Source organism: Camponotus vicinus, unplaced genomic scaffold (genome assembly GCF_025532165.1).
Source record: "Camponotus vicinus isolate PSW18456_S1 unplaced genomic scaffold, iyCamVici1.0 SCAF_2, whole genome shotgun sequence".
Classification (NCBI taxonomy): Eukaryota; Metazoa; Arthropoda; class Insecta; order Hymenoptera; family Formicidae; genus Camponotus; species Camponotus vicinus.
The window spans coordinates 9,394,875-9,420,090 of NW_028141956.1; the positions used below are offsets into that span (position 1 = coordinate 9,394,875).

General features: G+C 32.5%; 1 protein-coding gene and 1 long non-coding RNA gene across 2 annotated transcripts; one reads left to right on the forward strand and one right to left on the reverse strand.

Moving 5' to 3' along the window:
• Positions 1–1,233: 1,233 nt before the first annotated feature.
• Ck (unconventional myosin-VIIa ck) lies at positions 1,234–25,053 on the forward strand. The gene is made up of 27 exons (XM_083091615.1): positions 1,234–1,867; positions 6,369–6,415; positions 12,405–12,518; positions 13,354–13,500; positions 13,593–13,777; positions 14,450–14,571; positions 14,656–14,912; positions 15,473–15,638; positions 16,035–16,165; positions 16,255–16,650; positions 16,738–17,118; positions 17,205–17,360; positions 17,480–18,073; positions 18,399–18,608; positions 18,812–19,186; positions 19,293–20,333; positions 20,743–20,987; positions 21,062–21,422; positions 21,745–21,863; positions 21,932–22,328; positions 22,458–22,640; positions 22,744–22,945; positions 23,015–23,143; positions 23,246–23,342; positions 23,412–23,509; positions 23,595–23,764; positions 24,057–25,053. The coding sequence occupies exons 2-27, from the start codon at positions 6,398–6,400 to the stop codon at positions 24,261–24,263; spliced, it is 6,501 nt and encodes a 2,166-aa protein (XP_082947741.1). The 5' UTR covers positions 1,234–1,867; positions 6,369–6,397; the 3' UTR covers positions 24,264–25,053.
• On the reverse strand, positions 10,076–11,005 carry LOC145967269 (uncharacterized). The gene is made up of 3 exons (XR_014437327.1): positions 10,829–11,005; positions 10,389–10,562; positions 10,076–10,273 (listed from the first exon to the last, which is right to left on the reverse strand). It is a non-coding gene; the product is annotated as an uncharacterized LOC145967269 (long non-coding RNA).
• Positions 25,054–25,216: the final 163 nt, after the last annotated feature.

Below are 25,216 nucleotides of genomic sequence, written 5' to 3' on the forward strand. Positions count from 1 at the left end.
ATCTAATTATTGATAAAAGCAAGTTTGATGATAATTCTATTACAATAATATCTTTTATCTCTATCCTTCTCGGGTTTTACTCTTCTCTAATTTAATTTTTTTATTCTCTTTAAATTTTGCAAGATATATACTTTCTAAATAAATCTATAAAACATTTAACTATTATTGTTTAACTATAACTCTTATTGTTTTCTTTCATATTTTTTTTCATTTTTCCTTTTTTTAAGAAGTACAGTTTTATATTAAAGATAAGACGATATAAATATTTTCATTATCTTTCACAAATTCTGAAATAATCAAATTTTTTATAGTTTAAATTTATTCTCACATCACACTTGAATTTACGAAATTATTTTTATGATTTACTAACATTAATTAAAAATTCATTATTTAATTAGTATACAAGTCTCTTTCTCATTTGTGTATTTTAAAAAAATTGTGTACACGCGTGCGCGCATGATGTAAACATATAGATACATATACATAGTGTTCCACGTGCAAAATTATGGATATATATATATAATTATGGATATATTATATATATATATATATATATATAATATTATATTATATTTATACATAATTTCTAACTTAATAAAATTTTTAGACATAACTTTTTCTAATGATCTTTCGTAGAGAATGAAAAGCATTAATTTTAGCACAAGTGGGATTAAAAAATAAAAAAATAATTGTATTTATATATGTAAACATGCATACAAACAATATAACGTCTTAAACAATTTAGTTTCACTTTATGATATTTTTTTCTATTTTCAGCTGTTTTAAAGATGCATCTCTGCCCACTTATGTGTGGGATACCATATAAAATATAACAATATTATATATATATATATATATATATATATATATATGTTTAATTAATAAAAAATTAAAGTAACGTATGCTGTTATTTTCACTTCTACATATGTGTGTTCAACACATACATCTTCTTATACAAGATGGTAAAAATGGACGATCTTTCGTAGGCACGTAAAGCAAAAGAAAATAACCGCATAAGTTCCTATACATTTCCCTCACATTTATTTTTATATAATATATATATATTTATTCTTTGAATATTAATGTTCAAAATATTTTATATTTATAAAAACATAAATTATATAGCCGATTAGTCTTGCGTCGTCGATAAGACAGACCGCGGCCGATAAAGCGCGCCGATTCGATCGCAACAGGTGATACGGGGCTGCCAGGTGAACGACGTAGCGCACAAGTAGCTTGTTATCTGATGGTGTGACCTGGAAGCGGCGTGGAAGCAACTCCGGTGATAGAGTCGCTCGGTCAATCACGGAGTTCGGGCTCCGTATTGTCGTCCACGATACGCGAGGTGTACCCTTCACCGAGTCGCGGACGTGCCGAGTGTTCGGTGGGGAAACCCGAAGCGCGCTTATTACTCCGCTACTACCTCCGGTCTGGGTCTCTTAGTCTACCTCTGGTACCTGGCACACCCGATCCTCGCCGAAGCTCGCCGAGCGGACGTATTAATGTGCCGGTTCACCGTAATCTATCCTCCGGAACGACGACTCCGTAAATCGCCACCGGCTGTCCCGCGCGCGATCTCACCACCTTGGTGATCTTACCTCATCTTTGCCCGCATCTATTCGCTCAGAGAGAAAGAGAGAGAGAAAGAGAGAGAGAGAGACCTCGATCCGTCATCTCGCGCGTACATCTTGCTCTCGCCCGTTCGTCATCATCATCGCGGAGCCGATCCCCGGAGGGACCGGACATGAGAAGCGAGTTGCCCGCCACCACGTCGGAAGTGTACAGTGCCAGTGTATAAGTGCCTTTTAATGGAGCGTGCCGTCGACGTATAAGCCGCTCTCGTCGTGTTTCTCGTTACTCGCAACAGGTACGTCGTCCAAAGTTCCGTTTCACGCAGGGGGAAATTCGCTGGTCCCCCTTCCTTCCTTCCTCACCTTTCCTGGGCTCCCTCCTGGGCTGGATTGTTTCGGCGATCGAGGACCGATCCGTCAGATTCTTATCCCGGGGCATCATCGGGATCAAACGGGTCGAAGGCGCGTGTTCCGGACGAACAAAGCGAAAGTACACGCGTACGAACTGCGACGAAAATTTCGCTTTTTCGTTTTTTTCACGGTCCATGAACGCGCCATTGCTGATTCGGACTCGAGGATTATTGGCGTTATTAAGAGTTTGGGAAGAGTCGAATTTTTTTATTTGAGTTTTTCGATACAACTTGAGCTTTAAAAGGATTGTCGTGGAAAAAAAGCGGTCTTATCTAGCGTCGCGTTTATCGATAAACACCGGAATTCTTGGTCACCGGTTTTTTATAATAAAAAGATTATGAGATTGCGAAGTGAAAGATGAGCAATTACAATTAACGCTAAACTTTATACCTTCTTATTACAAATGTCGCGTCGACGAGTTGAATAAATCTTTTTATGACTAGACTCAATAAAAAAAAGGAAAAAAAAACGTAATGAGTCGCTCGGATTGTCATGCGTGAATATCGCGCGGTAGTGCTGTGATAATAGTAAGAGATAAGTATGTAACTATGTGAGATAAAGTTATTGATAAACTGATTTTTCAAACACATTACAGCTTTACATATATTATCACATTATAGTTTTGCAATACATACGTTAGTACATTTGTATTTCTCGAATAGTAAATATTACTCTTTTCTAATCATTATTTTCAATAATTTTTTAATGTATATTGGATTTGCAAATATTAATTCAATATTTTACCATCAATAATTCATGGAAAAATATATCACTTGTGATTTGTATACTATTGCATTAATTAGTCGTAAAAATTATAAATTTATTTTTTTGTAATTGATTATTCAACTACTACTCAGAACACACATGAGAGAGAGAGAGAGAGAGAGAGAGACAGAAAAAAAGAGAAAGAAAGAGATATAGATAAATATCGATAACCGAAGCACCAGTAATGTGTGGAAATATATTGTGATTTGCATATTAATGTGTTACTAAATTGTAAAAATTATAAATTTATTTATTATGATATATATATATATATATATATATATATATATATATATATATATTATATAATTATAAATTTATTATTATTATTACTTTTTGTAATTGATTTTGACACAGAAGGAGAGAGAGAGAGAGATAAATAGGCAGATGTATATCACGCTTGTCAAAATCAAGGTTTTTCCTTCATGTTTCTTTAAATTTATTTATAAAGTTTATTACGATTGATACTAATATTACTTGAAATACGGCTTCTTGAACAGTATATATGTATATATGTGTCAATCTATATATAAGTTTTCTTGTAGAGGATGCATGTGTGAGGATTAGAAGCATAAGTTAACAGGCTTCCCTGGCGCTAAACGCGCCTCGTTCGATCACCCATTAAAGTCTCCTGCTCGCGTGCCTGGCGCTCTACGCCACTGACCGTTCTCTGCGGATATTTTCAAAGTCAATGACTGCGACTGCTCACGCCCGTGCCTCAAGTTCATGGCGAGACACGAATGTCTGCGTATGTAAAACGAAAGCAACGATTTTAATTCAGAGAGCAATGGTAATTCGTATACCTGTACAGCTCAAATATTTACTCTAGAATCTCTCGACGTGCGTCAATAGTTCTATTCCAAATTTCTGCTTCTTTAATTAACGGTACAATAAATAAGCGTGTTAAAAAATTGCCGAGTCTCATTGCACGTTAACGTAAGAGAAATCGAAGGATGGAATATGAAGGACGAAATTGAAATGCAATTTTATATTGAGAGAGAAGATGGAATGCTCGATCGCATAAACGAAGCCGTTTGTCTACTCGCGAATTGCTGAAAGATTATTTGCACGCGTGATGTAACGCAAATATATATTTGTAATTAATATCAAAAAATATCATAGCAAGTCTTGTTATGATCGTATTCTCACACAAACGTGGAGCCGTCTCTTAAAGCTCCTTTTCTTTAAATGTTCAAATAAAAAATCTTTTCAATCATATATACATAAAATTAATAATTAAAAATATATTATTAATATATGTATATTAAAAAATATATATTAATGTATTATTATTAAAAATTATATATACTAAATTATATATATTAAAAATATATAATTTAAAATATATATATTTAATTAATAATTCAATATTTTATATTAAATTATATTTCTACATTTATGCGGCAATAAAAAAATTAGACAAATTTTTAGTCGAGTTTAATATTGCTGTAAAATCTCTAATTTTGCTTCGAGGTCTTAAAGGATGCTTATGTCCCTGAGAATCTAAATTTAAATTTATTATAGAGATTTTATTTTAATACATTTTTTTTATTATTATTATTATCTCTTATTTTATTTTAAGTCTAATAAATTCAATTTTTTCGCTAAAGACAAACTGCTGGAACTATCCTAATAATGCGAAACATATGTACTTATTCGTTCAATCTACAAGTTCAATCTACAAGCAGTAATATTTCTAGCTGTCTTTTACCCCCGTTCGTTCTTCTAAATTGTATTGCGCAGCCAAGCGCAAACCGATGCATTTCATCCGGAAAGAAGAGAATAGAATTTTTCAATAGAGTTCTATCAATATGATTCGTCTCAATTTTTTTTCGAAGAATAGAACCGTATCCTGGGTATAGATTATATATTATATACCGCATACACGTGTGTTTATCGTAGAAAGAAGTAATAAATATAATTATTATATAGCTTATATAAAATCATAAATTTTTTTCACAATTAATTCATAATATAATATATTAGAAAATTTTTTTTTAAACTTGCAATTTATATATATATGTATTACATTACTTGGTAAAAACTAGTCTTTGGTTTGTATAGACGTGAGAAAAATAATGTAATATTGTTTACACATCGCGCATTGATCTTTTACTCTTTGTGGTCGAAGCACGCTAAATGTTGGATATCTTATTGATCGAAGTTATTTCGAGAGGCAGTGATCAAAGATTGTTCTGTAAAATTCATAAATGTTCTACGACTAAATTCTATAAATTTCTGTGATTAATTTTAAATTTTTATATGATTTTAATTTTTATGATTAAACTGAATGTGATTTAATTATTTTATCTAAAGATATAGACTGAAAAGATCTTACAATTTAGTAAAAAATAAGACCTGCACAAGGACTAGTCAAACATTATATACTTTGGCGAGACTAGTTTGCAACCATTATCAGTGTAGTAAAATGTTTTAGTGACTTATGTACATACGTATGATTCTAAATATCTAATTCCGTAGATAACTAAAAATGCTTTAAATATTTAAAATTTTTATTTTACATCAGTAAGTAACTTGTAGAAAACCGCATAGATAAAATTCGTTGAAATAAGTAAACCAACAAATTTTGTATTTGTATCAATATATTTTATTACGCATTTTATTATGCATGGCCAAATTATATAACATCTGTCTTACAGCATATTAAAAAATAGCATATCAATTGATATTGAACGAAACATTTTTATGAGGGAAGTTGATCGACATATGATATTTTATGATAGTTTAAACAGCTCGCGTTATACATATCCATTACACATTTAATTTTTTATAATATTTTTATATATAATTATTTTATTATCTGTATGTGTAATATACTAATTATTTGCATTTAAATATGACTAAATATGTCAACGAAGCATTTTGATATCATGCGTGTAATTATTTCGATAATAAACGAGGCTTTTATTATACTATACGATGTACTGTATCTCTGAATGAACTTTAAGTTATCTGATTTGTCAACTTTCTATTTAAAAAAATATTATAGTTTCGACATCTTCATCCTCGGATTTACGTTTTATTTGAGCCCAGGAATATGTCATTAAAATTATCGCTATAAAACGTTTTTTTTTCTTGATTTTATTCGTGGTTCGACGATCTAAACGTGCGACAGTATTCGAACAGTATTAGATGGCTGTGCGTGCCGGATGAGAGATTGATCCCGAGAAGACTCTCGGATCTCATCGAGGCCGTATGGCTCGACAACGTAAACTATCTAACCCACTTTTGCGAACAGGTTTGCGCTGCTACTATAGTAACGGTGATCCGCCAGACATGACCGATGTCTATAGGGATGTTTTTTTTCTTGAAATAGATGCAACGACACGTGCGTGCGATGCACAGTAACCGTCAAATTCCTCGGAGAGACTCGAGAGTTCGAGTGCTTTTACATAGTTCCTCTAACAGTTTCAATGAATTCCTGCGAACTTGCAAATTTCCCTCGAGACGTTACATGTATATATATAATACTCGTGATAGACATTTCTAAATCTTTACCAATTTTACAGCAGAGAATCTTTAATTTCTTATTAAAGCTAAAATTACAAACGCACATCTGATGCGATATGATTTAATCTTATATATTTTTTTTGTTTCCAGGCGGAGTGCCGACAACCACGACTTAAGAGATGGTCATCGTCACACGGGTAGGTTTTTCTCTCTTGATGTTTAATTGACATAATATTTATATTATATATACTAATATTCCATATTATATTGGACATAATATTGGACATAACATAATATTGACATAATATTCATATTATATTGGAGGAAAATATAAAATATTTTCTTTAAAACTTGATATTAATACAAAAATGTTTCAGATAAAATTAATAAAATTTTAAGAGAGAAAAAAGTTGATAATCTTAAATTTTAACTAAGATTATTTTTTTAAAATCATGTAAAGATCAACCTATTTTTTTAATATGGAACCATAATTTTCCTTAACTAAATCGATTTCTCGCAATATTCGACATAAAAGTAGTTACAAGGATACGAGGATCAGAAATTGAATAGTTTACGAGATATTTTATCTTTTAATTCGACGTAATAAATTACGTAAACTATGAAATATGCCATAAAATATTCATTTTTTTAATTATGTTGTCTGAATACTTTTATGCATAAACTCATAAGAGGAATCAATTATAAAGAAAATATATAATTGTTTTGAAGAAAAAATATAGAGTTGCTCATTGTAAATTTCTATTTTTTTCTTACTTAAAATTTATTTTTTCCTATTTAAAATGCAAGATTGTCAACTTTTTTTCCCTTCAAAACCCTATCAATGCGTGAAATATTTTTTATAAAATGCTAAGTTTTAAAGAAAACACCTTATAACACTTTGTGTTGTATCTTATATATTATACAAATGAATTATCATTTTCATCTAACAGATTTCTACTCGACGGATTTCGATAACATATTATAACAGCATATTATATCAGAACATTCCATGCATATACACGTTTTGTTGCAGCCATAATCCATACTTTGTTAATCATACCTGCGAGGATATTGCGAACAATTTCTCGCAGGTGAAAAGCGATAGAAATTTATGTGTGAATTCATCGATCAATCGAATGGCGAAACTAAGCAAAATTCGATGAAGCTGCAATATCGCGCAGTTTAATCCATTACATTTACCGCTTTCCTCGTCGTTCTCGAACACGGTCAGTAGGAATCTGTGACGAGTGAAAATAACCAAACGGGAGTCATCGTGTTCTCTCGTTGTAAACAATGATGTACCGCTAAATAATGCTCACGTAGTCATTTCGACGGACAGCGCAGCGAATAAACATTTCTTATCTTTTTTTGCATACACAACTTCTTCTTATCCTCTCAAATTATTGCCACGTCGATGTCACACGAGTCGTAAAAAGAGAAAATCAACATTTTTCAAAATGTCATGTGTAAATAATTAAAAGTACATGCAAACCTCGATATTTGATAGCGTCGACAAGTCGTTGAACAATATTCAAATAATAGTATCAGATATTTTAATTTTAATTTTTAATTTTATCAAATATTTTAATTGTTTAATGATAAAGGTGTATCAAAGTAAATCGTTTTATCAATGAATTGATTATATGAGAAATGACACTCGACTGGCAGCAAATTTTGAGAGAAAGACAAAATATATATATAGTTAATAATTTTATATAGTTCATTTTATATAATTTTAATAATTAAAAATACAATGAGAAAAATAAATGATAATGAAAAAAATAAAATATTTGCACATAATATTGTGCAAGGCCATGTATGCTTAGTTAGCGGTATTTAATAATCGGTAATAATTTTCGATCTATTTATATATTTTGTAATGTGTATACTCTTGTGCTGTCGTAATTGATATGCAATAACAGCCGAGAACACACGCTACATAAAAAAGGAAAAGAAAAAAAGAACTGACGATCAATTACGGTATCTTGTCATGCGTTCAAAACGATTGTAGAAATCAAGAGGATTTAGTTCATTGCCTTTCTTATATCAGTAAATACATGCAATGTATTATACATAAACGAAAGATCGTTTTGTATAAGTGAAAGTCGGCGACCGACAGCGTGTTGCTCCGTCAAATTTACATGAAATGCACGGGTGGAAAATAATCATTTGCTAGGGATCCAGAAAAAAATGCAATGCATGTGGGAAGTTCAAAACTTTCTTTATCAAGGTTATATGTCAAAGTAGTCAATATGTCCTTTCCCAGCCTCTCTTATAGCTTTCAATCTTGTGGAATATTTTTTTCTGGATTTCTAGCAAATATTTTCCTATCCCATATAAGCATCCTTCAAATATCAATTCGAATCAATCAAATTTTATAAAAAATATCGGAGCATGGAATGCTTGTAATTTCGACAACGATGCTCTATTAATACTTCATTTTTATATTTTAAATATCAATTGTAAAAAGATCGATATTATTTAGTGTGTGATAGAGATGCCAATTGCAAAATTTTCGACGAATGACTTTATATTTTTCTAGTTTCAAAAAGTGTATCTCATCAAAACGATTGATGGTATACGACTCTTGAGATGAACGATCAGTTAATTGATGTCATAGTTGATGGCTCTTTATTACTTCGTGAACAAGTATTATTTTCATATTTTGTGCAAGCAAAACTAGTAGTTGTCGCATAACGGAATACGAAATTACTTATATGCCGTATCGTTATCTCTCATCTTATCGTGGAAAAGAATTAGATCCATTCGATACAACTAATTTGAACGTTAAATGAAACAAATTGAAGAACAATAATGAAACAGTCGTGATGAACAATGACTTCTTAAATAGCTTTTATTTCATTTTTTCTCAATATCGCTAACGTAAGCTGCATGAATTAATTATACAAGATTTATTTGAATTATTTGTCGAAATGCGTGTTCTTTGTAAATTTTGAAAGATTAGTTTCCACTTTTGGCTTGATTTATAATGAATTAAAGCGCAAAATATTTCAAAACAATTCTTGTTTTAAGCATAAATGATGATAAAAATCATCGTCTCGAAAGAAAATTGATTTTTGCTATTGGTTTCTCTCATTTTCTTATCTGTCAAATGTGAGTAACCTGCAATTAAATTAAGCAAGACGGTTTCATTAAAGCTCATCGAACTCCCACTGCACGAAACGCTCCGTGATGCAGTTCCGTATGTTGCAACTGTTTGCATCGATGTTAGCGTGCAGTATCCATGTGTGGCACGAGTCTTCGTGTGCTATGAAGTCGGAGATCGTACACTTGATACACGTATACGTTCCGATTATTCATTTCACCGGAACATCGAAAGAGCTCATCCGTTCCTCGTCTTGAAATAAAAGCCCCTTCTATCTTTTGCTTCCACCAGCAGTTTTACTTTCGTACGCTTGCCAAACCTTCAATCGCGTTTGATTAACAAATATATCAAAATGCTATATGTGTAATGTTATGTTTAAATAATATTATATATATATATATATATATATATATATATATATATATAGTTTTATTTTTTTTTAATAATTTCCGATATAATTAATTTTTAATATAATTTCTCTTTCTCTCTCTTTCTTGCTCGCTCGCTTGAAAATTAATTTAAACCATGGTATATGAATAATCATAATTGAGTAATAAAAAACTATTATTTGTCAACGTTTTTTTAACTCTTGACTATTTTTTGAAAAATCAAACTTTTACAAAATTTATAAAAGGTATTTATTTAATGCAAACAGTTTGGACTAAAAATGAATTAAAATATATGATATTTTTTGAAGTAATCAGTTACACATAGAAATCAACATCATATTCTACATATCTTGACTCTGATAATCTACATATCTTCTCTTTTCTCTTCTTATTGATTGACATAAACGACACATTTTCTTTATTTTCTTTTTTTATTAAAGCTTAGATTGAATAAGAGAGGAGAAATCAATAAGTTTCTTCGGATGTTTTCTTGTCTTTTTTACAGTTCCAATTGATGTCGCGCATGTTGATTGATAATTTCTCTGATTATTTGGACTCCACTAAATTAATTTCATTTTTAGAAAATTTTAAATTTTAGGAATGAGTGACAAACATAAAAAATGCGATATGTATCGATTAAAATTAAAAACTTATGATTAAAATTAATAACTTAACTATATATATGTTCACCGTCTTTTGAAGAAAAATCTCAAAACATCTGCCATTCTCAAAGGATTAATGCAAACTCAATAATCTTGAAATATCTCATTCAAATAAATGCACTCCATTAATGTTACATATTACGTGTGTGAAATTCAAGCGCGATGCAATCCTCGATGCTCCTCTGATCTAATTACAAGTGCCAATAGTAACGAAAGCAAAGAGAAAGCGAATCAATCTAACGGGGGACGCAGTTCGATAAGATTGGAAGAGCGATCGATATAAAAGAAAAGCAAATAATGGCGAAATAATCCTTTTTACTCGTTCGCGCCGCGCATCGCGCCGAATGGTAAAGCATACAGTTATTACAACGGTACATCATAACTCCATTTAGACTCCTGATACTCTTTCGCGTTAATGCGAATTCCATATCTCGCGTTGATCGATTGACTTACTTCTTGTTTTTCGTATATTCACGAACGCGAGAATTTTTCATTGCCATAAAAATCCATATTAGCCAACTTGTAAATTACTCAACAACGTGTACTACTAACGTGAATTACATTGATTAACGCAAGATTTACCGCGTCCAAGTATAACGCTAACGTTCACTACTTTCGACAATTATTTAGGTTACATGTATGTCGTACATATCTAACAGTAGCGTAGGCATACGTGGAAATTGCTTCCTGAATAACTATTAAGAAAATTAATAAAAATAGAAGCAGGTATAATATATTTCTTGCTTCCGACTTTTTTGACTTTGTAAGCACCTTTTATTCTGTTTTGCGTTTCCGAAACTTTGTATACTTTATTATGTTTTGCTCATTCACTTTTATTTTTATTTTATGCTTATTACTTTTACTTTGTTTTCTGACATTGAAAAGGATCTGAATTGGATTGAAACGCAGCGTTTGTCGTGTTTAAATTAAATAAACGTTTTCACATGAATTGCTACATGAAGTGAGATAACCGTTCTACTTTCGCATACATTTCACTAATGCTTTGGTCCTTGAAGCCTTTTAACTAACTTGTATTAATATATTTTTCTTTCATGTGATTACTGTCTCAATTCGAATGCTTCTTAGTTAAATAGAGGACAATGAGAACTTCCGAATAACAATTAAATAGTGTCTCTCTGGAAAAACAAGGAAACCTTGGAATTCTACGATTTTTTGTGCCTAGAAAAATCAAAGAATTTTTATAGAATTTTATCGAGACTCAGAGATTTTTTACAAAAAGTCTTTTTTTGACCATTTTACTCTGATATTGTAAACACTCGGCAAGCAAATTATGCAATTAAAATATATTATAAATATGTATGTCTATCTCTGTTTATATATTCAATGTTTTAACAAAATATGTAATACATGTTTTATTGCAATTTTTAGTAATAAAAAATGAAAGTGTTATGCAAATGAAAAATGTTTCTTAGGGAAACTATTCAGTTTCTTCATTTGCAAATCTAGCACTTGAAATTCAAGTAACTTTATCTTTCCTTTGCATGAATAAAAAGTATTACAAACGTATGTACAAAGTATTACAAAGTATTCCAAAACGTATTAAAAACTAAAAAACTTATTTTAAAAAATTGCATCAAAAAATCTTTAAGAGATATTCTCTTTATCTGAAATTTTGAACAAAAATACTTGGAATATCAAGGAATTTCCAGGAAATTTTTTTATAAAAATCAAATAGACATCCTCTGTTAATTAAATAGAGAAATGTTTAAATAAATGTAAATTGAAAAATGTGCAGACTCGTATTGTATTACACCACATTGAGTTATCATGTTTATCCTAGTGTGATGACGCGTAGTAATATTTAATCAGTTAGTTATCACATAATCGTGTTCCACACTAGAGATCATGTGCTTCTAATAACATGTGCATACCTGAACTAAATGCAATTTCATGGAAGAAAATGCATTTACGAAAGTTACAAATATACAATTTCCATTATGAACTACATCATATCGCGATAATCTGTCCTGGTGAAGAAAGACGTGCAAATATATTGAGATCTTTGCAGGGGGATTATATATGGATAGAACCAATCTCAGGAAGAGAATTTGACGTCGCGATCGGAGCGCGAGTAATCTCAGCAGAAGGCAGACGTATCCAAGTAAAGGACGACGATAACAAGGTATTTATAAAGTACACACAACGCAAACGATTTTATGAATTACGAAATAAAATCTCTCAATTTTTTTTTACAGTTTTTTGATTAATTGCAAATATATTTTACGAAAAAATTTGAAAATTTGAAATTTTATTATTATTCATATATATGTATATAATTCTTGCTTTACGGCTATGGATAGCTTCTGGTTTACATTTTGCATATTTTTTTATTTGACAATATTTCTTTCATATATCTTATTTTTTTACATTAAAACTTAAATACATAATTTATACTTAAATACAAAAACTCACAGATCGGTTTATAAGAACTTTCAAACATAAAAATATACAAACATAAAATTAAAATTATGAAATAAACATTTGAACATTCAAATATTCAAACTTTAATCTCCAAATCTAAATCCATTACATTCCTAATTTTTCTACCAAAATAGAAAACAAAAATCAAAAATCGTGATACATATATATCAAAGTCTCTAATAAAAATCATTATTTCAATACATAAATAAGCTTAAAATAAACTTTAAATTTTAAAATTTTAAATTTTTTAAAAATTAGATTCTAAATCTTAAATCTTAAATTATATAAATAAAATCAATTTTTATTTTATTTTGTTTCTTTTAGCAAATTTGACTTATTATCGATATTTTAGATTAATTGGATACTATTTATTTAGAAAAATTCTAAAATTTTTTTTTTAATGACAATATCCACCGACAGAAGTTTCGCTAAAATAAAATAAAATTTGACCATAAAGAATGTAAAGAATTTGGTTGCTCACATTTTCCTACTCAATCGTTCCATTTAAATTTATTAACCAGAAAATAACTCTACAGGAACAATGGTTAACACCAGAGAGACGGATAAAGGCCATGCATGCCACCTCGGTGCAAGGTGTAGAAGATATGATCAGTTTAGGAGACCTCCATGAAGCTGGAATTTTGCGAAATTTATTAATACGTTACAACGAGAATCTCATTTACGTAAGTATCTTATTGTATCAAGGACGATCGATTGAACAAAAGGCGGGTGCATAAATACGCCGCAAATACAATGTAACATAATAATTTTACAGACATACACAGGCTCCATTCTGGTCGCCGTCAATCCATATCAGATACTGCCTATTTATACCGCGGAACAAATCAAACTCTACAAGGATCGTAAAATCGGGGAGCTGCCACCTCACATATTCGCCATCGGCGATAATAGTTATGCGCACATGAACCGATATGGCCAGGATCAGTGCATAGTAATTAGGTACGAAAGAGTTCGGCTTTCTACGTGACACTAAAGCGGAAGTCAAAGACAATTTATCATGATGCACGACTTCACAAATCGCTTGATGATTAATTACTTTAAATGACTTTTTGTTAGATAAACAAAGCTCACGAAGAAGATCGATAATTAATATTTCAAGCATATTTATTATTTTTAAAATAATTAATAATATATAAATAGATATTACCAAAAATACAGGGCGTATCAGACCACTCGTGCCAGCCAAATATCTCGAAAACCAAGAACGGTAGATAAAAATATTTCAAACAAAAGTTGTAGGGTTTCAAGTAACGCATTAAATAGTAATATTGGTACGACCTTGAATAGCGTTGTTAAGGTCACGTGAAGGTCATCTTAAATTTCTTAAATAGAACTGCCTACTTTTTATTGCATATTCTTGCAGCTCATCTCGAGAGCTTTCCAAAACACTATAATAAATATAGTTACTTGGAATCCTACAACTTTTGTTTGAAATATTTTTATCTACCGTTCTTGGTTTTCGAGATATTTGGCTGGCACGGGTGGTCTGATACACCCTGTATATAAAACAACAAATGTTATAAAAGAACATACGTTATAAGTGCAAAATATATTATAATTCATACGAGTCTTTTTCTTCATATTATTAATGAAAAAAATCGTTTACTTTAGCGGCGAAAGCGGAGCCGGAAAAACAGAAAGTACGAAATTAATTCTACAATATTTAGCAGCGATCAGCGGAAAACATTCATGGATCGAACAGCAAATCTTAGAAGCGAATCCCATACTCGAAGGTAAAATTGTAATATTAGAATCAACTTGTGTTTAAATTAAAACCCGAATTAATTAATAAATGATTAAACGATACTTTATTATAGCCTTTGGCAATGCAAAAACCGTGAGAAACGATAACTCTTCCCGTTTTGGCAAATATATCGATATTCATTTCAACGAGCAAGGCGTAATAGAAGGAGCCAAGATTGAGCAATATCTTTTAGAAAAGTCACGGATCGTATCTCAAAGCTTGGATGAGAGAAATTATCATATTTTTTATTGCATGTTAGCTGGCCTTTCAAGGGAAGAGAAACAAAAACTCGAACTAGAGGATGCATCTACGTACAAATATCTCATAGGAGTAAGTACAATTAATATAATAATAAGACATAAAACTAATACAAATAAATGTGTATATATATATATATATATATATATATATATATATATATACATAATTTATAAGGAAAGATAATTTAAGAAAACTATATTATATATATATATATATATATATATATATATATATATATATATATATAATATAGTTTTCTTAAATTATCTTTCCTTATAAATTTAGTATACATCTCCATATATATTTTCACGAACATTAATACCGCATTTTCTCTGTAAAAATATATGAAAAGCAAGACATATGTATTCAAATATTTCATGTATTAAAAAAAATTTAATTGATTAAATGACAAGTTTGTCATTGCATATTTTTAAATACATTATATGCATTATCTAAATATATTATGCTGTATCTGTGACTAAAATATTGTAATATTATATAGTATTATATAATAATATAATGTTTTACTTTATATAAAAGAAAATAAAAATGCTTCTTTTCGTATATTTCACTTTCATATATTGCACATGTGCTCTATCAATATACATAATTGTTATTTTTATTTTCAGGGTGGCAGTATTACTTGCGAAGGACGCGACGATGCAGCTGAATTCGCCGACATAAGATCGGCTATGAAGGTTCTGCTATTCTCCGATATGGAAATTTGGGAAGTGCTTAAATTGCTTGCGGCTTTGTTACACATGGGCAATATAAAGTATAGAGCCACTGTCGTAGGTATGAAAGTTAATTATGCAAATTATTAAATTGTAGGATAATTCTCGAAATATAGGAATAGATATCGAGATAAATTAATCAAGAAGTTTGTTAGTCTTCCACATGTTACATAATTAATACAAAAAAGAATAACTAAAGTAAATTCTCATTTTCGATATTGTCACGTGCTTTTTGACATGCGTTCGTTTCATCGCACGATTTATCTAACGAATGCTCGTTGCGCTTCTTTCGCTCTCTCGCAGTAACACACGCAGACATACGCGAGAAACTGAAGAGAACTGAAGACACTTCGACGATTCTTGACAGTGAATATAAACAGATGCATCGAATCGCTCTCTCCTTCAAATATGTCGTTGAAATTAGGACAGATTTAATTCTTTCATTCATGATTTCTAGATAATTTGGATGCTACAGAGATAACAGAACAAACGAATGTACATAGAGTGGCATATTTACTAGGAGTACCAGCACAATCTTTGATAGATGCGCTCACTCGCAGAACTATATTTGCACACGGTGAGACAGTAGTAAGTATTTTTTTTCTATGTAAGATTGTGAGTAAAAATCAAGAAATGAATTGTCACAACGTATCCTGTCGAAATTGTATCATTTATAGGTTTCCACATTGTCGAGAGATCAATCGGTCGACATCAGAGACGCGTTCGTGAAAGGTATATATGGCCGATTATTTATACACATTGTAAAGAAAATTAACGAGGCCATATATAGGCCAAAGAACAATTCCCGTAGCGCTATAGGCGTATTAGATATCTTCGGTTTCGAGAATTTCAATCACAACAGCTTCGAGCAATTTTGTATCAATTATGCCAACGAAAATCTCCAGCAATTCTTCGTTCAACATATATTCAAACTGGAACAAGAAGAGTATAATCACGAAGCCATAAATTGGCAGCATATAGAATTCGTCGATAACCAGGACGCTTTAGATCTGATAGCGATTAAGCAGCTCAACATTATGGCTCTTATTGATGAGGAATCGAAATTTCCGAAAGTACGAATGCACTTTTTTATAAACTTCAGATAATTTAATGTATCTGAAATCCATTCGTAACTTTAAATGTATATCATTTTTTTTCAGGGTACAGATCAAACCATGTTGGCGAAAATTCACAAAACTCACGGTAGTCATAGAAATTACTTGAAACCTAAATCAGACATCAACACATCCTTCGGCCTAAATCATTTTGCGGGGGTTGTCTTTTACGATACGAGGAGTTTTCTAGAGAAAAACAGAGATACATTCAGCGCGGATCTATTGCAGCTTATTCACATATCATCGAATAAATTTCTCCAAGCTTGTTTCGTCGAAGATATTGGAATGGGATCGGAAACTAGGAAGAGAGCACCCACATTATCGACACAATTTAAAAAATCGCTGGATTCTCTCATGAAGACTCTGTCCAGTTGCCAACCTTTCTTCATAAGATGCATCAAACCGAACGAATATAAAAAACCAATGGTAAACATTCTCTCACAATATTTTTATTTTACTTGTGATTCTGTCCTAATATTATAACAATCTTACAAACACAAGTTTAACCTTAGATGTTCGATCGAGGTCTTTGCTGTCGACAATTAAGATATTCCGGCATGATGGAAACTATCAGGATTCGTCGTGCTGGTTATCCTATTCGTCATTCCTTCCCCGAGTTTGTGGAAAGATACCGATTTCTCATCTCGGGTATTCCACCCGCGCACAAGGTAGATAATTTGTCAGATAAATTATTTTTTTGTTAATAACACGCTTATGTACACATATACTCTTCTTCCTCTTTTCTCTTAATTCTTTTACATTAAAAAATTTGCATCATTAATCTTAGGTGGACTGTCGTACGGCGACTTCAAAAATTTGTCATGCGGTGTTAGGTCGATCAGATTATCAGCTTGGGCACACCAAAGTTTTTCTCAAAGATGCTCATGACCTCTTCCTCGAGCAGGAACGCGACCGCGTACTGACGCGAAAGATCCTGATATTACAGCGCAACATTCGCGGCTGGGTCTATAGGAGGAGGTTTTTGAAGATGAGAACGGCGGCAAAGATCGTACAGAAGTATTGGCGAGGCTACGCTCAACGTCAACGATACAAACGTATGCGAATCGGTTACATGCGACTACAGGCGCTCATCAGGTCGCGTGTATTGTCACATAGATTCAGGCACTTGCGCGGCCATATCGTAGCACTTCAGGCGCGAGCACGGGGTCACCTAGTGCGTAAGATGTACCAGAAGAAGTTGTGGGCTATAGTAAAGATACAGGCGCACGTGAGAAGACTGATCGCGCAGAGACGATACAAGAAAATCAAATATGAGTATAGATTGCATATAGAAGCACTGCGATTAAGAAAGAAGGAAGAACGCGAACTGAAGGACCAGGGTAACAAGCGAGCTAAGGAGATCGCGGAACAAAATTACAGGGTAAAATAAACGTATCTTATCTTACATTCATTACTATAATTAACGAAGAAATTGAATTTTTACTTCCTATAGCTATAGAAAATAAAAAAAAGATTCTCTCTAGTATTAAATCATAATAAAAAAAGTAAACTTCTTTTGTTATTTATATTATTTTCGTTATACATATATATATATAAAAATAGGATAAGAACTAGCGAGATCTCATATTTACAGCGAAAACATTAATTATCTGTCGAGAACTTTGACCAGTTTCTTATAGTGCGAGTCACGATCATAATTCATGTAATTATTATGAATTCTATGACATTGCGTGTATCAATTTCAGGAGCGCATGCAAGAGCTAGAGCGGAAAGAAATCGAAATGGAGCTCGAAGATAGACGACGAATGGAAATTAAGAAAAATTTAATTAACGATGCAGCCAAGAAGCAAGACGAACCGGTCGATGATAGTAAACTAGTCGAAGCTATGTTTGACTTCTTGCCAGATTCTAGCAGCGAGGCTCCGACTCCGGCGAGAGAAACATCTGTATTTAACGTAAGTTTTCATATTTTCTCATAATGTTTTCATATTTCTTTGTTAAAAGTTGATTACAAATAATCGGTGAGGAAATAAGATAAATAAAAATAATTTTGATTCATAAAAATTTAATATAACGAAAATTTTATATTTATTCAATAGTAATATAATAAAAAAAATTTCCTCAATGCATAGAAGATACAATTTTTTATTTGTTACAGGATCTTCCTGCGCCAAAAGCCGATCAGCAAGAGATACTTAGCCCGATTCAAATGGCCTCGGAGGATGAGGAGGATTTATCTGAATTTAAATTCCAGAAATTCGCGGCCACATATTTTCAAGGCAATATCACGCACCAGTATTCGAGAAAGCCGCTCAAACATCCATTATTACCATTACATACGCAAGGTGACCAATTGGCCGCTCAGGCTCTGTGGATAACTATACTTCGATTTACGGGCGATTTACCCGAGCCGCGATTTCATACTATGGACAGAGACACGACTTCGGTGATGTCGAAGGTAACAGCAACGCTTGGACGGAACTTTATAAGGAGCAAAGAGTTTCAGGAGGCTCAGATGATGGGCATGGACCCTGTACGTATATATGGAAGTCTTTCTTCCTTTATAATTGATATTAGATACATTGATTACATTAATATGAGGAAAAGACTCTCATACTTTATATTTGTGTCATTTACAGGAAACATTCCTCAAACAAAAACCACGTTCCATCAGGCACAAGCTTGTGTCGCTAACTTTAAAGCGAAAGAACAAGCTAGGCGAGGACGTGCGAAGAAAATTGCAGGAAGATGAATATACTGCCGATAGCTATCAATCCTGGTTAGAAGCTAGACCAACATCGAATCTCGAGAAGCTGCATTTCATCATTGGCCATGGTATATTGCGCGCCGAATTGCGGGATGAAATATACTGTCAGATTTGCAAACAACTGACCAACAATCCATCTAAATCGTCGCACGCACGAGGCTGGATCTTGCTATCCCTCTGCGTCGGCTGTTTCGCGCCCTCGGAGAAATTCGTCCACTATCTGCGAGCCTTTATCAGAGAGGGACCACCCGGTTATGCACCCTATTGCGAGGACAGATTGAGGAGAACTTTTAACAACGGCACGCGCAATCAGCCGCCAAGCTGGTTGGAACTTCAGGCTACGAAATCGAAAAAGCCGATCATGTTGCCGATCACTTTCATGGATGGTAACACAAAAACGCTGTTAGCAGATTCCGCTACCACCGCTAGAGAATTGTGTAATCAGCTTTCCGATAAGATTTCGTTGAGGGACCAATTCGGTTTCTCTTTGTACATCGCTCTATTTGACAAGGTGTCATCTCTGGGCAGTGGTGGCGATCATGTGATGGATGCTATTTCTCAGTGCGAGCAGTACGCCAAGGAGCAAGGTGCTCAGGAGCGAAATGCTCCATGGAGATTATTCTTCAGGAAGGAAATCTTTGCACCTTGGCATGAGCCAACCGAGGATCAAGTGGCCACGAATCTAATTTATCAGCAGGTGGTGCGCGGTGTCAAATTTGGCGAATATCGTTGTGACAAAGAGGAAGATTTAGCGATGATTGCAGCGCAGCAATATTACATAGAATACCACACTGACATGAACATCGATCGACTGTACACCCTTCTGCCCAATTACATACCGGATTATTGTCTAACGGGAATTGACAAAGCGATCGATCGATGGGGACATCTCGTCTTGCAGGCGTACAAGAAGGTAAATTTTAAACGAAAATTTCAATAAACAAGTCGTATATGATTTATTCCAATAGGATAAAAGACTTGTGTACAAGAGTATTAATTAATTTTATTAAGAAATTGAAATAGATAAATTGAACATATATAAATACAACATTTATATGTACAATTTTATTTTATTTTCATTTTATTTAAATATTATTCTAATATTATGTTATTCTATAAAAAAAATCTAATATTATATTATTCCATAAAAGTGTATACATATAAAATAAGCAAATAAGAAATTCTTCATTTGAAAGAGAGAAATTTCATGTAATAAAAAAAAAATATTTTTTTCTAAATTTTAAAATGTTAAATCACGAAAAATGTTAAGATTCTAATGATGGACAATCTGTAAATCGATATTTTTAACGTTTTATTTTTAGAGTTACTACTTAAAAGAGAAGGTACCAGCATTACGCGTTAAAGAGGATATAGTCAGCTATGCAAAGTTCAAGTGGCCTTTATTGTTTTCTCGTTTCTACGAAGCTTATAGAAATTCCGGACCAAATCTGCCTAAGAACGACGTTATTATAGCTGTCAATTGGACCGGAGTATATGTCGTTGACGATCAGGAGCAAGTACTCCTGGAATTATCTTTCCCTGAAATTACCACCGTATCTAGTCAAAAGTATGTAACGCGTAACACTACTAAAATTAAGTTGAAAATCATAAAATACTCTAAACTTGACGACACTTTTGCAGAACAAACAAGATGTTTACACAAACATTCAGTTTGTCAACGGTACGAGGGGAAGAGTTTACGTTCCAAAGCCCAAATGCGGAGGACATTCGCGATTTAGTGGTGTATTTCTTGGAGGGACTGAAGAAACGTAGCAAATTCGTTATAGCTCTGCAGGATTACAAGCCACCGGGTGAGGCCTCATCGTTCTTGAACTTTCAAAAAGGCGATCTCATTATCCTCGAGGATGAGAGCACCGGCGAGACAGTGCTTAACTCAGGATGGTGTATCGGAGCCTGCGAGAGGACCGGCGAAAAGGGTGATTTTCCGGCTGAAACGGTCTATGTTTTGCCTTCCTTAACGAAACCACCTAACGATATATTGGTACGATAATGTATGGATAATTTTCATATTATAAAAGTTGTAGATTTTGAATAATTTTTTCCGAGAAAATAATTCAAATAACTTACTTATCAATATTATATTGTATTTTTTTCTTTTATAAATTTTCTATCTTTTTCTAATATTCTATACAATTTAAATTCCTCGGACTAGTAAAAGATACAATAAACAGAGCATAAATTCCAAGAAAAATTAATTTTTATATTTTATATTAGTATATTCTCTCTCTTTTTCTTGCTCTGTATCTTTATATATTTTTTACTATAATTTTATTCTGTCGCATAACAAAAATTTTAATTTTTAGGCCTTGTTCAGCATCGAAAGTACGGAGAGTACTCGTAAGCTCTATCCACAGCAGATAAACGGTGTGGATTCGCGCGACAAGCCTCACACTCTTCTAGAATACGCAATCGATCATTTCCGGTAAATAGAAATATTACATCTTATATTCTCGAGTAAAACTGATAATTTTCTAATTATTTTTATCTTAGAACACCGCCAAAAAGAACAATGTCGAAGACGCTAACTTTAACATCTGCACGACGTGGTCATACAGACGAGTTATGGCATCACTCCAGGGAACCATTAAAGCAACCACTTCTAAAGAAACTCGTGTCCAAAGAGGAATTGGCCGAAGAAGCATGCTTTGCCTTTAACGCTATTTTGAAGTATATGGGCGATCTACCAACAAAACGGCCGCGCATCGGCAACGAATACACGGATTTAATTTTTGACGGACCATTGAAGAACGAGATTTTACGGGATGAAATTTACTGTCAGATTATGAAACAGCTCACCGATAATCGCAACAGATTGAGTGAAGAGCGGGGGTGGGAATTAATGTGGCTGGCCACTGGACTATTTATTTGCAGTCAAAGTCTCTTGAAAGTACGATGCAGTTATTACATTAATCATTAAATTTTTTCGAATAAAAATTAAATTCCTCCATAAGATATTATCAATAACATGTTTGATGAAAATTCAATGATGTACTCTTAATTTTATCCTTCATTTTAGGAATTAACTCTGTTCCTGCGTACAAGACGTCATCCTATATCACAGGACTCTTTACAAAGATTACAGAAGACCTTGCGTAATGGCCAACGGAAATATCCGCCGCATCAAGTGGAAGTAGAAGCTATCCAGCATAAAACCACGCAAATATTTCACAAGGTCTATTTTCCAGACGATACAGACGAGGCACGTATCTTATTATTTAATTATCTTATCTAAACTTAAACTAAGCAATTTTAGCAATTTTTTGTTCTTGGCAATTATTTAAGCATTACATTTCCATTTATAGGCGTTCGAAGTTGACTCATCTACTAGAGCGAAAGATTTTTGCCAAAACATTGCGCAGAGACTCAATCTGCGATCGGCCGAAGGTTTTAGCTTGTTTGTTAAAATCGCCGATAAAGTCATTTCTGTCCCAGAAGGAGATTTCTTTTTTGATTTCGTACGACATTTAACCGATTGGATCAGGAAAGCTAGACCGTCACGTGAGGGTACGTATTTCTTTGCAACTTTTAATAGGAATTATTTTTCTTACATATTAATCAATTGATTATCCATAGGGGTTCTGCCGCAATTCACATATCAAGTCTTCTTTATGAAAAAGCTTTGGACAAATACAGTTCCTGGTAAAGACAGAAATGCCGATTTAATTTTCCATTTCCATCAAGAACTCCCCAAGTTGCTAAGAGGTAAATAATGATCGATATTTAATTGTATAATACTATATAATTGCAATGTACTATATAATTATAAATCATGTTTCACGCATTTTTGTTCCTCAATGTATGTAGGCTATCATAAGTGTATGAAGGAAGAAGCCTCGAGATTAGCAGCTCTGGTATATAGAGTACGATTCGGCGAAAACAAACAAGAATTACAAGCAATTCCGTAAGTATTTCTCGATACATTATATAATTTCTGATAAAAACATGAGAGAAAAATATCGACTAATTTCAGACAAATGTTGAGAGAACTCATACCAGGAGACTTGATCAAAGTACAGACTGTTAATGATTGGAAAAGATCGATAATCGCCGCTTATAATCAAGACGCTGGTAAGTAAAAAGCACAGATAACTCAATAGCTTGTGTATTGTAAAAAAAAGAGTAGATTTTTTCATCAAGACTTACTTCATCATAGGCATGAGTCCAGAGGATGCAAAAATCACATTCCTAAAAATCGTATATCGATGGCCGACATTCGGTTCCGCGTTTTTCGAAGTGAAACAAAGCACGGAACCAAACTATCCCGAATTACTATTAATCGCCATCAACAAACATGGTGTGAGTCTAATACATCCTCAATCAAAGGTAATAAAGATAACTTTCTCCCCCTTCGCTTTTTCTCTTCTCTTCTTCCTTTTTCTCTTTTTACTCCCTTCCTCTCTCTATTCTTCTCTCTCTATTCTCTTTTTTTCTTTCTTCCCTTCTTCCTGTTCTTTCTCTTTTCTTGCTGCTCTTCTTTTTTCTCTTTTCTTCTCTTGTCTATAAAGTATACGTTTAACTATAAAATGACACATCGTATATTAACAATTAGTGCATGATCTATTTTTATTGTAGTAATTTGGTTGTTATGATAATTTTATTATGCATGTATTTCTAGGACATATTGATTACACATCCTTTTACGAGAATCTCTAATTGGTCGTCCGGCAATACTTATTTTCACATGACGATAGGAAATCTTGTACGAGGTTCGAAACTTTTATGTGAAACCTCGCTGGGTTATAAGATGGACGATCTTTTGACTTCTTACATTTCGTTGATGCTCACGAACATGAACAAGCAACGCACGATACGAATCAAATAAAAATAATTTCGTAGTATTCGGTAATTTTTTGGATTTATTTTTTATGATGATTTTTTAACATGTTTACGTATAAATTTGAGAATAATTTTATATTACAGACAGACACATCCCACACATACACACACACACACACACACACACAACTGTCCGCAATATTATCTCATTAATTCTACTTCTGATTGAAAACGCGAGAAATTATTTAAACTTTTATTTCTTCACGTACGTGAGATATTTATCACTGTTCATGTTACATTATTATACACGACATAAAAATTTATGCTATCGTTAGAATTTAATGCTATAATTTATATAAAGTATAGAAATCGCGCGGGTATATCTGATCATTTACCTGTTAATTTACGATTCGTAATAAGAGAAACTTAAATATTATGGTTTGTAAGAAAAAAAATAACAAACTATGTATGTACACAATTTGTGTTAGCCAAACGATTTGTACATGATTTATTTACAGTTAAGAATTTCACCGCAGCCTTGTATAAAATATTACCATCCCTATTTTAATTATTATTAGTGGACCTTACGTTCAAACTAAGATTTTAAAGCACTCTTGTGCGCGCTAATATAACACGGGCATAATAGCGGTTATATGTATCAATTTTAATTGAGAATAACGCAATTTGTAATAACTTCGCGCATTTACATAATGAATTACCAGAATGTTATATCTGTCCATGAATATATACGAGTCGCTTATTTTATAAATGACGTGGATCAAGTGTCAGAAGATCATGAATTTATATGAAATGAATAAAGTATGAGTATAAGCTGAGATGCGATCTATAATAAAAAATATCTCAAATATCGCTTTGTCTATATACAGAGTATTTTTTTCGAAATGAACGCCTCATATAAGAATGTAATTAATTCGCTTTTATAATTGTGAATAAAAACGACCATGTTCTCTACACGCAAACGTTAATCGTGGGTAAATT

Coding starts and splice junctions, on each gene's coding strand:
- Ck (XM_083091615.1), top strand. Junction 13,501..13,592: donor ACAACGAGAATCTCATTTAC/GTAAGTATCTTA, acceptor ATAATTTTACAG/ACATACACAGGCTCCATTCT. Junction 16,166..16,254: donor TTGCACACGGTGAGACAGTA/GTAAGTATTTTT, acceptor TATCATTTATAG/GTTTCCACATTGTCGAGAGA.